We start from the raw sequence: 22,450 nt of genomic DNA, 5'->3' as shown, positions 1-22,450 counted from the left end.
CCTTCATTATTATTATTATTATTATTATTATTATTTTATATTTTTCATACTTTAGAAAAATGTAAATATTAGGCAGAGATAAATGGTAAATGGACTGATTCCTATATAGCGCTTTTCTACTCTCCCGGAGTACTCAAAGCGCCCTATACAACATACCACATTCACTCCACATACAGACTGGAGGAGCCTGGGATAGAACCACAAACCTCCGACCAGTAGATGATCTGCTCTACCTCCTGAGCTACAGCCACCCCAGATAACACAAGTAAATATAAAATGCAGTTTTGTAAAGAGCCATCCGTCTATTATCTTCCGCAGGGTATCACAGGGCTAACACATAGAGACCGACAACCATTCACACCTATGGGCAATTTAGAATGATCAGTTAACCTAAACCCACGCATGTGCAAGTCACTGGACTGTGGGAGGAAGCCGGAGTACCCAGAGAGAACCAACGCAAATATGGGGAGAACATGCAAACTCCACACAGAAAGGCTCCGGCCAGGTGGTGAAGTCGAACTCAGGACCTTCTTGCTGTTAGGCAACAGTGCTAATCACCGCTCCACGATGCTGCCCGATTTTTAAATAATGATTTCCTTTATTAAGGTGTTTATTATAGATTTTAAGTGTAGATGGACAAAATTGAAACTGAAATGTTTATTTTATTCTTAGTAATAAATAAGTATGCAGAAACAATGTGTGCTGCATTTGGTTTTAATACATTAGCAGCTAGAGTTACAAGCTTTCTGTTTGAATTTGATAGTAAACATTAAAGCTTTGTCAAACATATTGGAGAAGTGGCCCAGCTATTGTTTATTATTGATGCTGATCAATCTGCCACTCATTTTCTCTTTCTTTATTATCTAGTCTTGTCAAAAGTTTGAAATAAATCTCTAAAATATTCATCTTGAAATCGTGTAAGAAAGGTAGCAAATAAGAGCAGCCGGACAACTCACCCAAAGCTGGAAATTCCCACCACATGAATTAAATTGCATTAATTGAGTTCCTGGATCAAGAAGAAGATCTGGAGAACACGAAGGTGACGTCTGCCATTTTTTAAACTTACACTTTGGTATGTATTTGTGAAGAATTGACAGAAAAATTGGCTCCAAAAGTTAATCGCTTCAACATTAACCCAATATCACAGCTTACATTTCAAAACAAATCTAATGACAGAGGATTTTGAATAATAATATTTTTTAACAGACAAAACCTGCTCAACAGAGGTAGTAATAATTATAATAATAATACTCATGTTTTAGGATTTTTTTTTTTATTAAAAATGAAAAACAGTTTATGAATAAATAAAATTAGTAGGGCAGATTCTTTACAAAAATTTCTATTTGCAGCTCAAAACAAATCAAAACAAACTTCACTATAAAAGACAAAATAGAATTAATTATATCACTCTTTTATTAAAACTCAAAATACACCTCAAACTAAAGCTTTATGATGTTGCAGTTATTTTGATTTATTGTAAATTTAGTCTTAATTTCAGTCATTCCATTGAGAGGACAGAGACGATCTTCTTACGAGAAGTAATACTGCAGCTTCTTAATGATATTAGGATAGGAGTTGGTAACATTCCAGTTTTTCTTCTTGATGTATTCTGCAGCACAGCCTCAGACACTTCTTGCTTCAGAGAAAGACGATTCATGTCAAAACTGTTTCTGCCCGTCTCAATCTTTCCAAGCCTTTCTATGACCTTTGTCATCATCACTGGAAATTAGCCTATTAAGCTGCTACTGATTGGATGTTTACTCATTGATTGCATCATTTTCATCCAAAGTACTATAAATACTCTGCAGGCTCTCAGATAGTTTCTGAAATTGTGGAAGGAGAACTTTTTGCAGCTTAAACCATCTTGTGTAATTTAGAAAATCGCTTAGTGAGCTTTCTGAAGCTGCCTGTTTGCACATTATGTGCTTAAATGTAATGCTATTTCATCGACAGCCCTTTTGCTAATGAGTAATACATGTATGATTTGTAATTTTGTATTCTCCGACTCTGTCCCCAGCCTGGAGGTGACCCTGCAGAAGCGTGGTGAGGGGCCCATGTGGCCGGAGCTGGTGATGGGCGACAAGAGAGGGGAGTATGTGATGAGTGATGAGCAGGCCGCCCTCATTCATGAAAGACTGACTCACCTTACCTCTGAAGACTTGGTGAGGCTCTCTCTTCACATTACACTGATTAAATCCAGTGCTAAATATAATGAGAAACATCTTTTATCTGTACAACCAATATTCTAAATGACTAGCCCCATCCTGTCCAGTTTCTGTATATTTTTATTATGTATATTTTTTAATGACAGTACATTTAAATTAAAGACTGGAGTGGTGGTATGAAACACATACATATGAAAATGAATGAATGAACTGAAGAAGCTTCTCCGATGAGAGGTGAAACATCCTCAAAAAATTTAAAGAAGTCCAGTCATTTTTCTTTCCAAGCTCCTTAGATTACAAAGTATGAAAGAAACTTTGTATTTTTATATACTTTTAATTCAAAGTTGACATTGCAGGATTGCATTGAAGTAAAACAAAATCCCTCCATCCCAGGAGCAAGAAGAATTAGACTTAAAATAACTGTGACATAGAGCTTATTGGATATGATGTTATTAAAGAGCCATAGATTTATTAAGCTGCTGGAAATATTCTTTAGAGATCTTGGTTCATGTTGACATGGGTATACCACAGGCCAACAGGCACCATGATGAAGATTCAGCCAAATACCTTTCAGAAGTTAAAACAGGCGCTGAAAAGCCAGTTGGCAGGAATAAGATCCAAACTATCAGTACATGCACACTATTGGTCATCAGAAACCCAGCTGGAGTAATACTGATGTTAAGACAGGAAAATTCCTCACAATGCCTGGACGTCTCCAGTGTTGAGTGAGAGCCACAATTCACGATGATTCCACAGGTGGAGGAGGTGGCTGACATGAAGACATTCTACCAGTGGCTAGAAAAGGCCGGGTTAAAAGACAGCAAAGAGGCTCCAATCATGGCAGCACATTTACCAGATCCATAGAGGCAGAAGTTCACCACAGCTAGCATGATCCAAGATGGAGGCTGTGCAAAATTTAATTATTAATTACATTATTATATTTTAGGCATTAAAAATAAAATTTCAACTGAAGAGTTTGCATGTACTATACTGGCAGATTACAGAAATACAAAAATGGTTTTACTGCTATACTATATGATTGAAATATAAAGATATTATAGCTTTTTTTAAACCATCGTAATGGTGAAAGTGTAGTTTCATGACAACTTAAACTTATTCAAGGATAACTGGGAAGTTATCAATGAGATGTGTTTTTTTAATGTTCCTGATAAGTAAGTTATTCCTCATGTTACAACAATACTCTTGTAAACATCAATTTCCTTTAAAGCTGTCTTTTTCTCTGATTTGTCACACTGCCACATATTATATACTTGTGTTTTATATATATATAGTGCATACGTATTAAAATAGATGGGTAGAGAGGGTTTCTTGGTATAGAAGGTGTGGGAAAATCTTTAAGCAGTTTATATTCATATCACCCGACCCTCTGTGTGGCTGAATCACTCAGCAGTATGTGTTTGAAATATTGGCTTTGCTTTCTTTGGAGGTTTTCTCATGACCTCTCTTACATTTCTTCTTTCTTTTAACATCCCCTCCTCCCCTAAGGTCTCCCATCTCTGCTCCCTTCCTCTTCAGCTGCTCTGAGCCCTCTTCCTCTGGACGACTTGTACACATCGTAGCTCTCTAGTTTTCAAGAGTCGCTCACAGTTGCCTGTTCAGTAGCATTTTTAGGCAGCTCCTCTCTAATCCTCGCCCTTCGTTAGTATCGTCTGGGTCCACTTGAGACTCTTGGTGCTAGCTCTGCCTTTTACATGTTAATAAATGCAAAGCAAGTGTAACCATGGCCTCTGTCTTGCTTTCTTTTTTTGTCCAGAATGGAAACCCTGACAGGGACAAGCCCCCTTGTAACTCTCAGGAGCTGGAGGACTGCGATGGGTTTCCTGAAGACAGCTTTAGCCTCACACACTTTGATGAGCAGTCACTCAAGCCCACTCAGGTGGTGAGTATCCTTTCTCTTCTTCACCGGTAAACACTTTGAGTCTCCAGCTCTTCAACTCTGAGCCCTCAGATTTAACATTTCCAGACAGCTGTCACCTCTGTCCATCCGTTATTTCCTTCAAGCACACTGTTAGCTACCTGATGCTTTGTGTGAGCATGTTTGTATTCAGCGTCTGCCCTGGTGAATGAGCTGTTGTTGGCATTGCCCTTTAACAAGGCACTTGATCAGAGAGCACCACAAAGGCCCACTGAAGAAGAACAGGCACACCTACTTCATCACTCATCCATCCTCGTGATATGAATAGTAAGAAGGTGAAACGTTGTACCTGATGGCTATTCTTATAAACCTGTATGTGCACAATATATTCATCAAGGAGCAACATGGCTCCACGTTGGGTGGTCAAGTGGTTAGAGGCACTGTGCATCGCTGACAAATGGATCTGATCTCATGTGCTGCATCAAAGTGCAGATTTACTTTCTGATGTCTGAGATCTTTGCTTTCATTTTCCTGTCATTTTTTTCTGGTTGTTTCAGGGGATTTTATATTGTTGTTCAGATCACAGCTGAGTCATATATTGACTTTTTCCTTTTGTATGGACAACGATGTGGACTTGTCACCAGAGAGATTGATGGTATCTGTCCACTGAATATAAAACACTTTGGATCACTAGGGCGCCTTTTGTCAAAACCCAGACAGTCTTTAGGGAGAATCAATTTTAGCATTAGCATTTTAAGCAAAAAGCCAGACTGGATGTATAATGTTAGTTACAAGAATTACATTTTCATATAATCACCAAGCTGCAAAGTGCAGTCTCGCTATTGGCTGTACTTAAGCGCACTGAATTAAAGGCTAAAATCTGTATACTTAGCAGGTGCAGTGTTTACCATGCTCACTGTGGTATGTTGATGTGTTGACTAATTAGCACTTAGTACCAATTTAAGGAGCGAGCATATGGGACCCACATAGGAAAATGCATATTAGTAAGGTGTTTTTTAAGGATAATGGTGTATGCCAGAAAAGTCTTTCTTTTCTTGCTGTTTCATGTTTTTTAACCTTGAGTGAGGCATCTGCTACGTGTCTTCATATCAGTTCTATTTGGAAAGTTAGAAAGTGTGATTGTGTATATAATGGTTAAACAAAAGAGATGAAATTATTTTCATTTATCTATAGAAAGCACTCTATACTACTTGAAGTATGGAGTGCTTTCAGTGCTCAGGCAGAGTAGAAGATAAGAAAGATCCAGTCCATTTAAAATTTGAAGTGTAAAACAAACCAGAAACCAAATGTTGATCTTAAAATTAAAAGTTGAGCCTCGCTGACCGCAGTCATCATATTTTGAAATGCACAGTTTTTACTTTGAAAGTGAACGGTCACCTTCACAGTTTGCATCGCATTTTTGAAGTTCACCAGCACTCTGAGAGTAGATGGAGACTAGATGTTTCCAGATGAGTCGACGTCTTTCATGCAAACTTTTGTCCACCGTGGGAATCTGCTAGCAACCAAAACAATTGTAAGGAGGTTTTCGGTGCAGGACTACATCCTTTAAGGGACTAATTTTGCCTTGGGACTACCAGCAACCAGTTGCAAATCAGTCACATGGGTCACCGAGTTTTGTGACTACTTTTTATCCAGAATAAATTTGATCTTGTTTCTTTTTAAACATTTTCAAAATGTAACAAATAAGCTGCACACTGAAATATCATCCCTATATTATTTGCAGTTTTTTTGCTTCTTGAATGCGTTCAGTTTGCATGACGAGAAATTAGCAACTTTGTCTTTGTTGTCCGTTATTCGCCCCAAGGTGAAAATAAGACGTCACAGTTTGCAGTTTCTTTAGAACAACATCTATTTTAGTTTGTAAAAAAAGAGGCTCACAGTTGATAAGGAAAGCAAGGATTTAATGGGTTTTGCATTTGTATTTTAAGGACATGCCAAGTATGCTTTCACATTTATAAAAAAAAAAAACACATCCTATTGCACACTCCACTCGATGACGTGTTTGTAAAAGCAGCAGTTTCAACCTCACTTCTGAAGGAGCATAACTGGATGTTTGTCTTCCACCAGCCCGGATACTGTATATAGCCAATTGCAAAAGCTCTATTCATGTGTGAATATTAGACCACAGTACATCAGCCACTGATGTTCCCTTTTCACTTTTCTGTGTTTCGTTTGGGCAAAATAATTCCTGTGTTCATAATGAAAAATTCCCCGTCACAAAAACTTGGTAAAAATGAAGCCTTTCATTATTTAATGAAAGCCTAATAACAACTATTGAGTGTCCAATACAGTGTTTCTGCTCACACTGTGATGAAGGGCTAAATAGGAATAAAAGCCCTTTAATGTTTCTCCTTTCATTTACTCTGCAAATAGTACAGGGAGTGCAGAATTATTAGGCAAATGAGTATTTTGTCCACATCATCCTCTTCATGCATGTTGTCTTACTCCAAGCTGTATAGGCTCGAAAGCCTACTACCAATTAAGCATATTAGGTGATGTGCATCTCTGTAATGAGAAGGGGTGTGGTCTAATGACATCAACACCCTATATCAGGTGTGCATAATTATTAGGCAACTTCCTTTCCTTTGGCAAAATGGGTCAAAAGAAGGACTTGACAGGCTCAGAAAAGTCAAAAATAGTGAGATATCTTGCAGAGGGATGCAGCAGTCTCAAAATTGCAAAGCTTCTGAAGCGTGATCATCGAACAATCAAGCGTTTCATTCAAAATAGTCAACAGGGTCGCAAGAAGCGTGTGGAAAAACCAAGGCGCAAAATAACTGCCCATGAACTGAGAAAAGTCAAGCGTGCAGCTGCCAAGATGCCACTTGCCACCAGTTTGGCCATATTTCAGAGCTGCAACATCACTGGAGTGCCCAAAAGCACAAGGTGTGCAATACTCAGAGACATGGCCAAGGTAAGAAAGGCTGAAAGACGACCACCACTGAACAAGACACACAAGCTGAAACGTCAAGACTGGTTTTTCTAAGGTTTTATGGACTGATGAAATGAGAGTGAGTCTTGATGGGCCAGATGGATGGGCCCGTGGCTGGATTGGTAAAGGGCAGAGAGCTCCAGTCCGACTCAGACGCCAGCAAGGTGGAGGTGGAGTACTGGTTTGGGCTGGTATCATCAAAGATGAGCTTGTGGGGCCTTTTCGGGTTGAGGATGGAGTCAAGCTCAACTCCCAGTCCTACTGCCAGTTTCTGGAAGACACCTTCTTCAAGCAGTGGTACAGGAAGAAGTCTGCATCCTTCAAGAAAAACGTGATTTTCATGCAGGACAATGCTCCATCACACGCGTCCAAGTACTCCACAGCGTGGCTGGCAAGAAAGGGTATAAAAGAAGAAAAACTAATGACATGGCCTCCTTGTTCACCTGATCTGAACCCCATTGAGAACCTGTGGTCCATCATCAAATGTGAGATTTACAAGGAGGGAAAACAGTACACCTCTCTGAACAGTGTCTGGGAGGCTGTGGTTGCTGCTGCACGCAATGTTGATGGTGAACAGATCAAAACACTGACAGAATCCATGGATGGCAGGCTTTTGAGTGTCCTTGCAAAGAAAGGTGGCTATATTGGTCGCTGATTTGTTTTTGTTTTGTTTTTGAATGTCAGAAATGTATATTTGTGAATGTGGAGATGTTATATTGGTTTCACTGGTAAAAATAAATAATTGAAATGGGTATATATTTGTTTTTTGTTAAGTTGCCTAATAATTATGCACAGTAATAGTCACCTGCACACACAGATATCCCCCTAAAATAGCTAAAACTAAAAACAAACTAAAAACTACTTCCAAAAACATTCAGCTTTGATATTAATGAGTTTTTTGGGTTCATTGAGAACATGGTTGTTGTTCAATAATAAAATTATTCCTCAAAAATACAACTTGCCTAATAATTCTGCACTCCCTGTACAACCAGGCAACCTGCAGCTCTTAAATAAGTTTGATTGTAGTTGTTTCTGTTCCATCAGTCTTTTGAAGGAAGGCTAAATCTCTGTGTGTGTGTGTGTGTGTGTGTGTGTGTGTGTGTGTGTGTGTGTGTGTGTGTGTGTGTGTGTGTGTGTGTGTATACAGGATTTCATCCAGGAAGCCTTACTTTTCCATTCTTTGGCTCTGTACCTCATTTTAACCACCTTAATGCTTCAGCTGCCTGCCTTCCCACTAGGATACCTGACCTTTTTCAGAAAGCCTTTTAGCTTAAAATTTGGGCTCCTCCTATTAATTTGCCACCTTTGACTGTGTGTTTGTCTGCGGTTCTGATCCCACCTGAAAAAGATGAAGAATGGTTTTTGTGTGCTTTCCTCAGAGGGAGGCTGTGAGTCACATCTACTTTGGACACCTGTAATGGATTTTACAGCCGTGCTTATCTCAGCATCATGTAGGCTGTGCTGCAGGATCAGAAAGTTTTTTATGATATCATTTGTTACCAGAAAATGATAATTGGATTGAAACGTTTTCAGACATTTAAGTTATAAGATATATTTGAATGTTCTGAGAATGGGTATTTTGCTTTTTCTTGTGAAAAAGTTTTCTGTTTGTTGATAGCAGTCGGTCAGCGCTTCGTCTGTTCAGAGCTCTTCTACGCTCTTTGTTGCTGTTAAATTTGCCAGCAATTTCCTGCTTGGATGAGGTAGAGTTATTACTAACAGTCCGACCTTTGAATGTCATACTGTTATGACTTTATGTCTGGAAGGGAACTCAGTTTAACCCTGTTGGGGTTAGTATAAGATTGCTAAAATGTTCAGAAATGAGCAAATTTCGGCAAATTTCTATATGTTAACATCCCAGCAATGACTGCCAGGTCATGTGGTCAAATCTTAGAAAAAAAATCCTATTTTAGTCAACATCACTGTCACTGAGTGCAAATATGGGCTTTTAAGGAGCGACAGAAGCCAGTTCTCATTAGAAAGGGAGTGCACTGCATTTATGATGAGACAAAACAATGATGACATTGTGAAACAGACTACCGCACTGCTATTTATTATATTTTATCTTGGTTCCTCAGCTATTACATCAAAGGCAACTTAAATTTAATAATTTTAAGCAAATCCTGCCAGAACCGTTATGACTTATAATTTACAAACAATAAATAAATAATTAAAGGAGAGATTTGTCTTATCTAAGACACAATGGGAAATTCACATTGTTCTGACCTTCTAATCATTTCATTTAGACTGGTACTGGTTGTGCAGTTTAATTTATAATTTGTTAGACTTGAAAAAATTCTTTCTTCTGAACACTATCACAGTTGTTATTTGTTACAAATTCAGCAAATATCTTCAGCTGATTCCAAGTATTGAACTTGTACATAGTAGGTGTTCACTGGAATGGTTTACAAAGACACCTTCACAACATCTAATCAAGTTAGGAACACTGTCAGAAAGACAGGTGTGTCATTCTCAAGGTCTACAATCAAGAACGATTGTGTGCCTTGTATTTTTGTGTATTTCATTACAGCAACGGGGAAATCACTGACTAAGTAAGTCACCTGTTCTTAGCCTGAAAGTGCTCCTCAGTTCTTCTTCTTATGGTTGGTCTCTTTAAGGGTCTCAGATCATCTGCCTCTGTCTACTGTATCCCCATCATCCTCCTCTGTCGCACCAGCCCTCTGCATGTCCTTCTTCACTACATCCATGAATCTCATTTGTGGTCTTTTTCTTTTCTTCTTACTTGACTGCTCCATATTTAACATCCCCTGTCCCTCCTCTGCACATGTCCAAACCATCTCACTTTACTTCTGAACAAGTCAACTGGAGCTGTCCGTATAATATAGTCATTTCAAATTTTGTCCATCCTGGTCACCAAATGCAGAGAGACTCACAAACAAGACCTAGTAGAGCATATCAAGGAAGGAAGCACAGCATTTGGTGATGTCCATGAGATCCAGAATTCAGCCTGTCATTGTCTGCAAACGTTTTTTTTAATCCAAGTATTAAAAACAGTCCTTATATTTAAAATAGTACTAGTCTGTCCAATTACATTGGTGAACAGCAGTTCACCCCTTGAATTGAAGCTGAAAGTCTGCACTTTAATCACATATTGATTGTTTTACTTCAATTCCACTATTGCAGCATAGAGACAAAATTACAAAAAAATCCCTTATGGTCCAACTAGCAAGTTAGCTCTTTTAATTGTGAATGTAGTTATTTATTCAGATTATCTAGAAGATGGATATATTTTATTTAACTTAACTACTCTTTCTTTTTTGTGTCTATTGTTCTTTGTGGAGGGGGGATGGGGAGTAATACCCCCTGGATAAATTAGGAGGGTTATGTAAGAAAGGGCAACAGGGTGCTGGTGGAAATTGTGCTACAGCTAGCCAAAGACAAAGGAAGTGGAGCAGGGGAAGGCATGTTAGAAGATAGGAGAGAAAAGGAAAGGTAGGAGTGTAAATGTATGGTCAGTTAAAGAGTTAAAGAGGCAAGGTTTAGATGGTTTGGTCATGTGCAGAGGAGGGATAGTCGATATCTTGGACAAAGGATGTTGAAGATGGAACTGCCAGGCAGGAGGAAAAGAGGAGGTTCATTGAAGTAGTGAAGGAGGACATGCAGAGGGCTGGTGTGGCTGACACTAAGGATGGGGTGATATTAGTGGCAGATTATTTGCTGTGACCCCTAAAGGGAGCAACTGAAAGAAGAAGAAATCCTTTAAATAAAGAACTGGTTTCAAAGTCCAGTTGTTTTGTAGCTCTTGTGAAACAGCTACAAAACGTAACTTTTTGTTATTTCAATTGGCCCGAGAGGCAGTGTAGAGGTGCTTAATTTCAGTGTGAAGATACAAATGTGGTGTGAAGCTGGCATCTGTTCAGGTGTTGCATTGTCGACCAGGACAGGTGTGATTCCACAAACTAGTCATCTGACAATTGCAGAGCACAAAGAGCTTCCCTGAACTGCAGTTTGTTTTGGGGGGGGTTGATCAATGGGTATTACAACACAAACACGCACAATCACTGGGAGAGACATCCCAGCCTCCTCAGGTGGAGGTAGAGTCACACATTTATGATATGCAATTTCCTAAAAAAAAGCTTTGATTTTACACTCTGGTTATAACTGAAGGTCATATTTGACTGTCCTGTGGTGCAGCTGGCTCCCTTGCTGTCAAACAAAACACTTGGATGGTTTTTAAAAGATAAAATTGAGCGTCTCGGGCTGATTAGAGTGTAAGTAAACAACGCTTTGTCCTCTCTCTGTAAAGGCAAGTGAGCAACAGCCTTCTAAGAGCGTGACGGCAGCAGTGATGAGAGGGAGTTGGCATTTCAGCTGTTATAACAGACATCTGGTCCCTGCATACAGATGCATTTTTTCCCCTTTTCTGCAATACCAAGTTCCCACTTCCTGTCATCATCTATAAACCATTTGATTAAAAATAAAACAGCTTTTACTGACAGTTTTTTTTGCTTTTTTTGAAAATGTTAGCAGGTATGAGTAATTATTAAGTACTTTTCTATACAGGCTTCAGTGGCAGTACCTTGCATTGTGCATATATTATGCAACCGCTATATAATATACCTAAAAATGTCTTAACTCACAGACTGGCTTATTTACGCAGCTTTTTAACCATGTCATGGTCTTTCTCTTGAAGTTAAAAGCAGTGATTGAGCACTGAGATACAGATCAAAGGTCTCTGAACTGGATGTTTTCAACCTTAAGAATAAACCAAAACTTGGGAGAGCAATTAAATTAAAGCTAAAATTACATATTTTGATTGCCTATGTTTAGGGTTGATGTCATCACGGTGACAATTGAGACCTCAAAGGGTTAAGGAAGCAGCAGTATGTGTGAGGAAAAAGGCCTGGATTGGTTTCTGGATGAAATCTCTGACAGAACCAACCACAGGGTGGGTGGCTGTCGACTATTTGGAGTGAAAAGAGAGCAGAATGAATAGATGAGTATTGTGCAATGACAAACCCACACTGGGTAGGTTGTAGGCGCGAGTGACTGCAGAACAAAAACATGTTGCTCTGCATCCAAAAGATACAGTACCTGCACTACCTCTATGTACAGTTATGGTTCAGGTAAAAAAGAACAAAGAGGAAAAAGTATGAGGTGCTGTAAAGAGAAGACCAAATGTTAATGCCAAATAGTGCTTCCACCAACATGTTCTAATCCTGGTACATAATATAATGTAATATGTTCAGATGCCACCTGCATCTCCCCAGTATGCACAAGGTTTCCTTTGGGATCAGTGCCTTTGATGCACTGGCATCAGCGGTATTTGCTTATAAGAGATAACATTTTAGTCTTAAGTAGCATGTATATCGAGCAGGAGACCATGGTTTGCTTTTTTGCTTCTTTTTCATTTGTTTTGTTTCACACTAAATGTAGGCAATAAATACTTGGATAAGGACAAGATCATGATTTGGAGTAAAATCATCTCTCCTATTGGAAAGTTGGGATTGACAGTCAAGAATTGGGAGTGACACAAAAGGAGGCCTGCTGTGTAACTGAGTTATGCTTGCAGATGTGACAAAAATGGCATTTGTTGACATTGCAGGAAGGCAAACTAGCTGATTCTACAGAGGAGGAGCCTGATAGCTGAAGGCTAAGTTCTGCTCTGTTGCCATAATATGGTACTATGAGATATTTAAGATATGATGGAGCTTGGTCATTAAGGGAGAAGGGTTTTATATTGTATTCTGGATTTTACAAGAAGTTAGTGAAGAGATGCTCAAATGGAGAAATATGATTTTGTAGTCCCAGTGTTTTGGATCAACTGAAGGCTTTTCACAGAGCTATGGTGACATCATGATGAAATGAAAGGGTAATACCTCAGCCTAGAAATAAAGAATAATTAAACAAGTCATCCGGTTTTTTTTTATTAATTTATTTTATTGAAAGACACATTTTTCATTGTGTTTTCATTCATAAGATCCTGATTGGTGCATACATGCATGACATCAGCTGAACCCTGCTCACTACGAACTGATCAGAACAATAAAAATGGAGATTGTGTCTTTTTGAGGAATTTCCACTGCAGCAATACGCAGGCCATTTTTTTAAAAGTTATGTTTAACTTAAAAAATGCCAAGTTCAGTTTATAAGCCTTCATCAGGAAGGTTGTTTCTTTTAGATTACACATGAAAACTAATACATTTTAAATGTTGTTTGAAAGTAAGTGCCTTGGAATACTTGTATATATTCTATATAAACTTCTCCTTTCCAAAGAGCATCTCAAACAAAAACGATCTGAATGCATAAAGCACTTCTCTTTAGGTCCATTTAAGCAGTATGTATTGTGGCAACTTAACCGACTCCTGGTTCTTAATCATATTCAGTGGCCTTAATGTCTTTTTTTAATGCATTTTATTATTTGCACTTTCTGTGGAGATGCAGGAAAACTGACGTAAGATGAAGGAAGAAAAGATGAGACAGTGAGACATTCACCTTATTCTGTCCTATGCTGTTGCTGCATTAGATTGAACCTTTCCTACTGACAGACAAAAGTCCTCTGTTTCTTTAAGAGCTCCGCCTGTTCTTTTACATTTTTTTTTATCACTCTCAGTTGTGAATATTGTATCTCCGTGTTGAAGCTAATACAGGAATTAGCAGGAATTCTGGATTCAGAAGGATAATCCACTGCTCCCTTCAGTTAAATCCTTCTTATTCAACAAAGGCTTTGTGAAGAAGCTAAAGTAGAATACAATACAAAATACAATACCATACTAATACAATCACTATTTCTATAATCTTTTTAGTGTCACTCTGTTTACTTTTTGTCTGGGTTTAAATTGCCACAGCTTGTAAGGTGAGACCTGAAGCCCCTGCAGAGAAAGGTGTTTGTGAAAATAATGCAATAAAAGGCTTATGATTGTTTTTCTGTTTTTTGTTTTTTTTTCCTTTCCTGGAAACAAGCAGCAGAATATTAGTATTCTGAAAATGGTTTTATTTTCCTCATCCACACGTAGGTAGTTATATGTACAATAATCATGCTAAGAACAGGCAAAAACAGGTTCGCCTACAGTGCTTAACAAATATATGAGACCACATGTAATAAAAAAACAAGAAAACAGATTTTAAAATTTAGCTATTTATTAGGCAAATAGCAAACTGAGTTCACATTTTTAAACCCAAATTTTATTCGGGTCTCTAGAAATCAGTCAAGCATGTTAAACCACTGGGACTAATTTTTATGTTCTGGGATGCAAGTAAATGTCTGTAATTTGGCATCTGAATGAAAAAATAATGCGCTATTTGAAATTCATGGATAATAACAATAATTATATTTTAGTTACAAAAAAGTAATTTCAATCAAAGAGCTTAATCATTACAGAAACAAAACTTAATTTTTGATAATTACCAGTACTGTTAATTTATGGCAGCTGTTGCATAAACCTTACAGTGTGTGGTTATGTGATTAATTTTTTAAGGACTGACCATTAGCTAACTTCTAACTCTGGTCTAAAAAATGTTTCTTTGATTCATATATTAAAGGCCACAAGTGGTAGTGATCCTACCAGGCATGGTATTTGTATGCCGAAACCCTGGATGTTGGTATGTCAGTATTAGTCAGCAGAGCCAGTATTGAGCCAATGTAGTGCTAATTGTCACTTTTATAGTTTAATACAGCTGAAACAGCATTTAACGGTGATGTTTTCAAATGTGAAGCATGTATTGGGATGCAGTGGTACTGTTTTATAGCAGAGATTACTCAGTATCTTATCACAGGCTTCCTTTTTTATATGTGTAGGCCTGAATAGGTCATTGTTCCTCTGACTCCCTGTTGAAGTCTTTCATCAGATGTAGTCACGCTGACTGCTTACACTTACTACAAGATCCACGGTAGTAACATTAAATGGTTTATAGGGAGAGGGAGAACTAATCAATGAGATCACATGCAGTAACCTTAAAATTAATGAAACCTGCACTCGTCCTCCTCTGGCAGCTCACAAACTTGTGATTTAAGTCAATTTAATTTGGTACACTTATTTGTTTGTTTCGTATTCACTAGTCATGTCACAGGGCAGGCAGTGGCATCGTTATCAGTCACCTCCCCCACATAAACACACACAGAGGCTGTACCAAAGCCTCACACTCCAAGTCAACCACAACTGGCAAGAAAATGAGTTTTAGAGAGGAGAGATGACGGCTTCCTAAATGGCTCGTCATTGTTTGCTACAATCATCCACCAGCTTATGAGTTGGTTTATGCAGCGTTTTGAATGCTTGTCAAAAGTGTATTGAGATGGGGAGGACAACGCCGCCTGACAGCCTCTGAGACAAGTTGCCAGTTTTCATCAAGTGAGGAATCAGTGTGAACAGTCAGATGCCGAAAAGGAGTTATGTCATAACAACAGTCGTTTTCTCTCCAGAACAAATGGAGTTGGAACAGAATAGCAGCAAACCACACAGAGTTAGGACAAGCACGTTTATCAGAATTTAATATGAGGCAAATACAAACAAACCTGCTGAACTCAGGTTAAGATGCAAAATACAGGGAATAGCATTTCATGTTTTGTTTTATCTGCGTTGTGCAGTGGAGGAGATCAGAAAGAAATCACCTCTTACAACTAAAAAATCACAGTACTTCACGAGTCCATCACCACCTTTGTCTTTGCTGCTGAACCTCTACAACCTCAAGGATCAACACACTAGTTTTTCTTAGGACATCAACATAAAACCCTCATGTTTGTGTGTCTCCAGGTGAATCTAGGGAGTCACCAGTACCTGTTCACGGTTGACGCGAACCCATCCGAAATGCCGTGCCTCTGCCTCCGACATGACGTGGACGCTCTCGTTTGGCAGCCTCGTCCTGATCAACCCGGTAACATGTGGGAGCACATCGCCACGTTCAATGCTTTGGGTAAGAGTTTAAAGTTGCAACACTTACTCTGTGAATTTCCCTCATTTATAGACCCACTAAACCCAAACACATAAGATACACCTGTACAATTATCCTATGAGGCTACAGTGTAATGCATAAAATGCAGATGAAGGTCAGGGGTTAATGTTCACATCAGACATCTGAATGAAGGTAAATCTCATCTGTTCTCTCATGGTTGTTGGTAGTAGACAGGCTGGTCTGATCCAAAATGCTCATTTGTTGTTTGCCACAACAGTCTGTAGAGCTAACGTGGGATTATATAAGGGGCAGTTCTGCTGAAATGAATGCTATGTTGACGAGAAGATGAGAGGAAAACTCTTCATCTGTGCCGAACTGAAGCCTGGAGACAGATGGGCCAAGCAAGCAGAAGAAGACCTCAATTCTTGTTGGCAAACAATAGAAATTTGTGGCCACAGGAAGCACAGACTCATAGAAACTGCATACAAATACTGGAGAGAACGCATCCTGATCTGGTAATTCTGAATTTCTGTCCCAGACTGCAGATGGTAGTCACTTGCCCTCGACAGCATGAATCCTTTCTGAACCAACCTTCCTTGTCTCAGCAGTCCAGACTGCTGGTGTCAGTAGGTCTGTGATGGCGTGGAAACTTTTCTTGTCACACTGAACACCAGCCACAGCCTATCTGAGTGCTGTCGCTAACCAGCTGCATCCCTTTATGGCCTCAGTCTGGGGGCTTCCAGCATGACTATAAACAATGTCATAAAGCAAATTGGCTAAAAATGAGTTCTGAGATCTGTCATGGATTCCCCAGTCACTGTAAAGGAATCCAATAAGATGTGGTAGGATTTGAGGCTTTTAGCTGCCAGTGTACAAATCTGCAGTCTCAGTCAAAAGTGAAACCTAATTTATGCCCCCCTGGACTCAGGTCTGTTACATTGCCTCTGCTGCAAAGTTTCATTTTAACCTTTTTTTTTTTTATTATTTTAATTTTGGGCAAAGAGAGCAGTTAAAGACATGCAGCAAGGGACAGCAGGTCGGACTACTGCTTTTGGGCCGTAAGGCGTACGGGCACCTGGTCAATCAGTAAACTGTACTGGTGCCCATCCTTTTTAGCCATTTAAGAGTGTTTGTAGTTTGAGAATTGACTGGATATTCAAAGCTTTTTCCTCTGTTTGACTTTCTGCCTGCCTCATCTGCTCAAAAAAGAAAAATAAGGCTCGGAACATATTGGTAGAGGAGCAAAGATCTGCCTCTGAAATGTGCTGTAGTCACAGTTTGGTCCAGCGGCTTCCCCCAGTGGGCTTCCAGCATTAGTGAAGATGGTTGAAACCCTGAGATCATCTCCAGGATCAAAACTGGTCACAAAAATGGAAAATGAAGTTCAGTCGGACTCTTACAAACTAGCTATTTATGTTTATATACATCTACATTATTTTAACATTTATTCCATGTTAACGACACATTAGACCAGGGGTCGGCAACCCGCGGCTCCGGAGCCGCATGCGGCTTTTAGTTCTTATAGTGCGGCTTCGCGTGGTTTGGAAAAATAAATTAGAAGTATTTCGCTGAAGTGTATTTTATTTATGTTAGTTTTTTTTTTTTAACTTGTAGTTCTAAATTGGAAGATTATTGTGACAATGAAATATAAAAATAAAATTATATTTTATGCAGACCACGCCCCGCCACACACATTAACCAGGTAAAATACATATTTAGGCAGATTTTTGCAAATATCTATTTTTCATTTTGTAGCAGCATAGTGCTTTTTTTCCAATTATTTTTTAAAAGTCAGGTGAAGGCTCCAAAAGCCCAAAGGCGATATAAGGGTGGCGGCTCACAACAGTTTTTGTTGCTACATGGATCCTTTTAGTTCAGCTGGGTGTTTTTCCTTTTGTTATATTTCTTTAAGAGTTCAACATGTGATAATTACATAAATAAAATAGCACTTCATGGATTTCATAAGCAACACACCTTAGTTGTTCACACAAAGCATAAAGGTAAAAAACAATATATACAGTGTTATCTTCATTTTAGATATCAAAAAGTATTTGCGGCTCCCAGTGTTTTCTTTTGCGTGGAAACCGGGTCCAAGTGGCTCTTTGGGTGTTAAAGGTTGCTGACCCCTGCATTAGACTGTTAAAGCCATCCCCTCCTATTCCTCAGTGTCAGCATCTTAAACCAAGTCAGCTCTATAGGAAAAGTATGGGCACGAAAGCTGGACATCACCAGTTTGAGTCACCACTGAAGTGTTTTTTTTTTTCTTTTATGAAGGTTTGGTTCATTTAATTTTTTTTCAAATCGATAAAGAGATAACAGAAACAAGTTTTAAACTCAGACTTTCTCTTACTAGGAAGTCTAACAACAGTGCCCCGGCTACATTTAAGAAGTAAAACCTTGAACTGTTGTTTTGGAACTATTTTTCTACCTTGATCGGACACTGAAAAAAAAACAACAACTGATAAGTTATTCAAAATAAAATTCTTTGCTGGGTCCTAATAAATTGTTTACTATTCAGTTTACACAAAGTGGAGTTGATGAGAGGAAGTACAAATAGAACCTGGTTTTACCAATATTAGGTTCAAAGCAGAAAAAAGACAAATTCTTTGAAACTGAAGGCAAACAGGTCCCTGCATTTGTAGTTTTTATACTAAATCTTCATACAATAGCGCTGCAGTGAATCTTTAACAGTTGCTGAGTTTCCGGTTTTCAGCACATCTTTCATGATAACACACTACAGCGCCTTTTAAGCCTAACAAATATGGTTATGTTGTCAAACCAACACTGTTTGCAGCCATTTGCCACTCGAGAGGAATAAATGTTGTTTCCCAGGCGCTTCTCGGGCCTGTTAACATTAAAACAACCTCTAGCTGTGTGTGAGAGGCAGAAACTGGGACGATGGCTAGCCAGTAGCTTCGGCTTTATACTTAATAAAGGAAATGATACTACAGTCAGGGCTTAGAGGAAATATTATTGTTTCAAATCCAAACAGAAATATCTTTTTGCAGAAAGAGTTGCTTTTATTCTGTAAAAAAATCACCTGTATTAGCACAGAAGCAACGCCACTATGTCTGTAGTGCAAAGTTTATCCCAAGATGTATGAGTCACAGTAAATGTCAAATTGATGTAAAACTCTATCTTTATGATTTAAAAAAAAAAAGACAGCATAAGATGAATAATTAATTTCACGCACTGATAACTTTACATTTAAGTCCAGTATCACGCTGCTGCTGCTCCTGCTGCTGCTGCTCCTGCTGCTTCACAACTTCAGAGGATAGACAACTAAATGACTGCTTTAAAAGTGTAGTTAATGATAACGGGGACAGCTTTGCATATAAACATTTTAAACTGCTCTGGATAATATATCTGAGTGTGAGGACTGCATCGTAATGTGTCTGTTAGCTCAGACACTCACCGATGTGCTGAGATTGCGCCTGTTTCCAGAGCCGCGTCTCTTTCAGTCTCCTGGTCTGTGTAATTTATCTCCTCACTTGTCTCTTCTCATCTTAAAACAACAGACACCTGAAGCACTTTGACAGCCGTGACTACTTCATTTCTCTTTTGTTAAGAAGGCGCACTTACCAAACAGCACATTTCTGTTTGGAGTATATCATCCAATTTTGGACTGCAGATGGATCCCTGGTGATATTTTCGGAAATTACCTCAATGAGTCGGAACAAGGCACAGAGAGAAACAGGACTCAAAATGTGGATGCTTGAGCACCAGAGATCATCCTTGTAACATACTAGAAATGACTATGCCACAGCACCATTAAATGTATTTATGTGAAAGAGTCCTTAAAAAGTTTTTTAATGTCTTAAATACTTCAGTTTGCAGAGGTAGGGTTTTCCTGCAAAGTAAAGAGATAATTTGACTGTCAAATGCCAAAAATAAGAGAAGAAAAGAACTATGGAGTAAGGTGGCACAGGCTCTTTTACTATAACCATAACAACTATAATTATAGTAGCTATAATTATGTGGTCTTATAGTCTTTATAAATGAAAACGCCACAAGAATTTCCAGCATGCAGTGATGGAGTTTATGGCCCCTCTATTCATGTAAATGAGGCAGTACCACTGCATTGTTATGGCCTTGCTTTGTAGTGTGACCCACCTGTTCAGGCTGTTTTTCTTTGGGCAGATGGATAATGGTTTTGTCAAATAGCTCGAAAATAACCGACACTCCTGTTGGTTTAAAGCTGGTGTCCCTAAGTGCTTATTGGTCAGGTAGAAGGTGATTTAAACTTGGGACAGTGGTATATATGTGAGGGCAACGGTGCTGTTTTTGTTTTTATTTTCACAATAATGAAACCACAGTGTGGTTAATGTGTGCTTCCATTCCATGATTGGTGTTTTGAAGCTCTTAAAACCTCTCATATTTAACTTGCATATATCTGTGTGTGTTTGATATGTTTCCTTAGATAATACTTTTCAGAGATTTGAAATCTATAAACCTGTAGTGTGTTTAGTATTGATTGTGCTGCTTAAGGCTCTGCTACACAACACAACTACACAAGCTAATTTTATTAAGGACAAATGTTGAGCTGCAGGAGAGAAATTGCTGGTTTTGCGTTTTTGAATTGCCATGGTGTCAGATGGGAAATCTTAGGCATGCAGGAAGTGGCTCATCAGATTGCAAGAGTGAAAGATAATTTGTTTTTCAGCAGCAGAGGAACAATAAAGTCTCACTGTCACTAATATCAGGAAGCAGATGTACAAACAATGTGTACATATGTGAAGGCATACTGGAGCAACCTGGTATTTATAAGTGATAAGACGCACTCACCTAAATGATACTTTACAGCACTGTCTAACATTTCTAGAGTCATGTGGCTGATGTGATGAGACGATAAAATAAATGATGGTGGATGGAAGCCTTAGGTGCAATTAGAGGAGCATTTAGTAACTCCGTTATTTACGAATAATCATGAACTCTCATTAACATCCAACCGTTTCTTTCTATGGGGTGGTCTTTTTACTTTATGTAGTTTATATAGGTAAAGTGTTTTCCAATGAAGAATTCAGCATTTTTTGTATTTGTTTACATGGTTTACATGGCTAATGAAAGCCGGTTTGCTGCAGGTGCAGAAACTCACTGACACAGCTGAAATAGCTGTTTGTCTTTGCAGCGCTTCACACTGACAGATGTAATAGCTAGTGCAGCTACACGGACGAATGCAAACTGTGGGAGTGCAAATCAGGCCTGTGCACATCTCCCAGTATGAAAATGACTCGACACTCATAAACATCTTTATAAATCAGATGAGTAAGAATGACTGTTTTATGCTTTTGGCCCAGCTCTTTGGTCTTCTTGAAGTGACCTTGGCAAATATGCAATTTCCAGTTCAGTGAAAGCAAATGATCAAAGACTTATGTTGTTCAAAGCTTAAGGAGTGAACCGTCCATCCATCCATTTTCTTAACTACTTATGCAGTTCAGGATTTTGGAGCCTGTCCTTGCTGTTGTCCTGGACAGGCCTCCAAAAAAGGAAAAGCTTTGTCAGTGTTTCAGCTTTTAACATGATTTAAAGCATCACTGCCAAACTAACTGACTTATTGATTAATTGTTCAAATTTCAAAGGTGGCATCTTTAAAGGAATTTAATTGTCTCTGATTTTATATTCAAGAGGCTGAAACTGGAAAATTCTTTGTATTTACAGTAATTTGATAAATTACTTAAATAATGAATGAATCAGTGACTATTTCTTTTCTTTCTGTTACATCTATTTAGACCTTTTCAGTATCTGTAACTATTAACTGAACATGTCTGCTGTGGTGCGTTCTCTTTCTAGCTAATTGAATTCTCTGGCTCATTGATCACACGTCTGCTTTCTGTATTGAACACCCTTCTAAAAACATGGATCTGTGAGGAATGTTTGGGGGGACTGAAATATTTTAGCTTCACTTGAGTTCTTATTCGTCCTGCAATTAGCTTTTTCCTCAGCTGTGTTTTTGTCATTGCTACTCCGGGGTAGATTTTTAAACCTCTCCTCACCCAATACTGTGATTTGGATCCGCTCCTGGAGCTTTGTGCAGCAAAACTATGCCATAGGAAAAACAAAAACCTTTTTGCGCTTGGCTGTTAGATGGAGAGAGTAGGGTTATGGGTAGTGGCAGGTAGATTGATCCTGTAACAAGTTAGTTTCAAGTCCTGGACCAGCAGGTACGGAAAAGAGCTGCATTTCCCTCCTGTGCGTCCTAACAATAATTACATTGACTACAGGAAAAAAACGTACTATGTAGAAACTCAAAACAATCTCAGATGCCATATGTGATCTTTGTTTATCTGTAGTTTGGGGAGTGTGGCTCATAAGGGAAATATTTCCATTTGTGAGATTCAAAGAGAAGGCAGATTATTCACAACCTTCGTGGTTCTGAATTACTTCAGTTATTTCAAAATGTAAGTGCCTCTTACTGAGAATGTTGCATTAAGTCAGAAACACATGACTGTGGAACAGTGTGTGTGTTATTCTCTATGTTCAAGCCCACGCCAGCAGCAGCTAGGCCAACCACATATCGACACACCGTGCCATAGCACTCTACAGCACTTCACGCCTGTGCTATTTCCAGGCCTGAAAGACCAAAAAAAAAAGATTTCTTTTCCTCTC

General features: G+C 38.7%; 1 protein-coding gene across 1 annotated transcript in view; it reads left to right on the top strand.

Annotated features, from left to right (window-relative positions):
• nudcd1 (NudC domain containing 1) overlaps positions 1-22,450 on the top strand; it is a 52,808-nt gene that overhangs the window by 28,645 nt on the left and 1,713 nt on the right. The window contains exons 7-9 of the mRNA XM_084919159.1: positions 2,018-2,162; positions 3,940-4,065; positions 15,706-15,865. Coding sequence (XP_084775285.1) covers positions 2,018-2,162; positions 3,940-4,065; positions 15,706-15,865 — 431 coding nt within the window. The remainder of the gene's footprint in view (positions 1-2,017; positions 2,163-3,939; positions 4,066-15,705; positions 15,866-22,450) is intronic.

This window comes from Perissodus microlepis, chromosome 22, assembly GCF_051167445.1.
Source record: "Perissodus microlepis isolate ML-2025 ecotype Zambia chromosome 22, ASM5116744v1, whole genome shotgun sequence".
Classification (NCBI taxonomy): domain Eukaryota; kingdom Metazoa; phylum Chordata; class Actinopteri; order Cichliformes; family Cichlidae; genus Perissodus; species Perissodus microlepis.
This window is presented reverse-complemented; position numbering and strand designations above follow the sequence as displayed.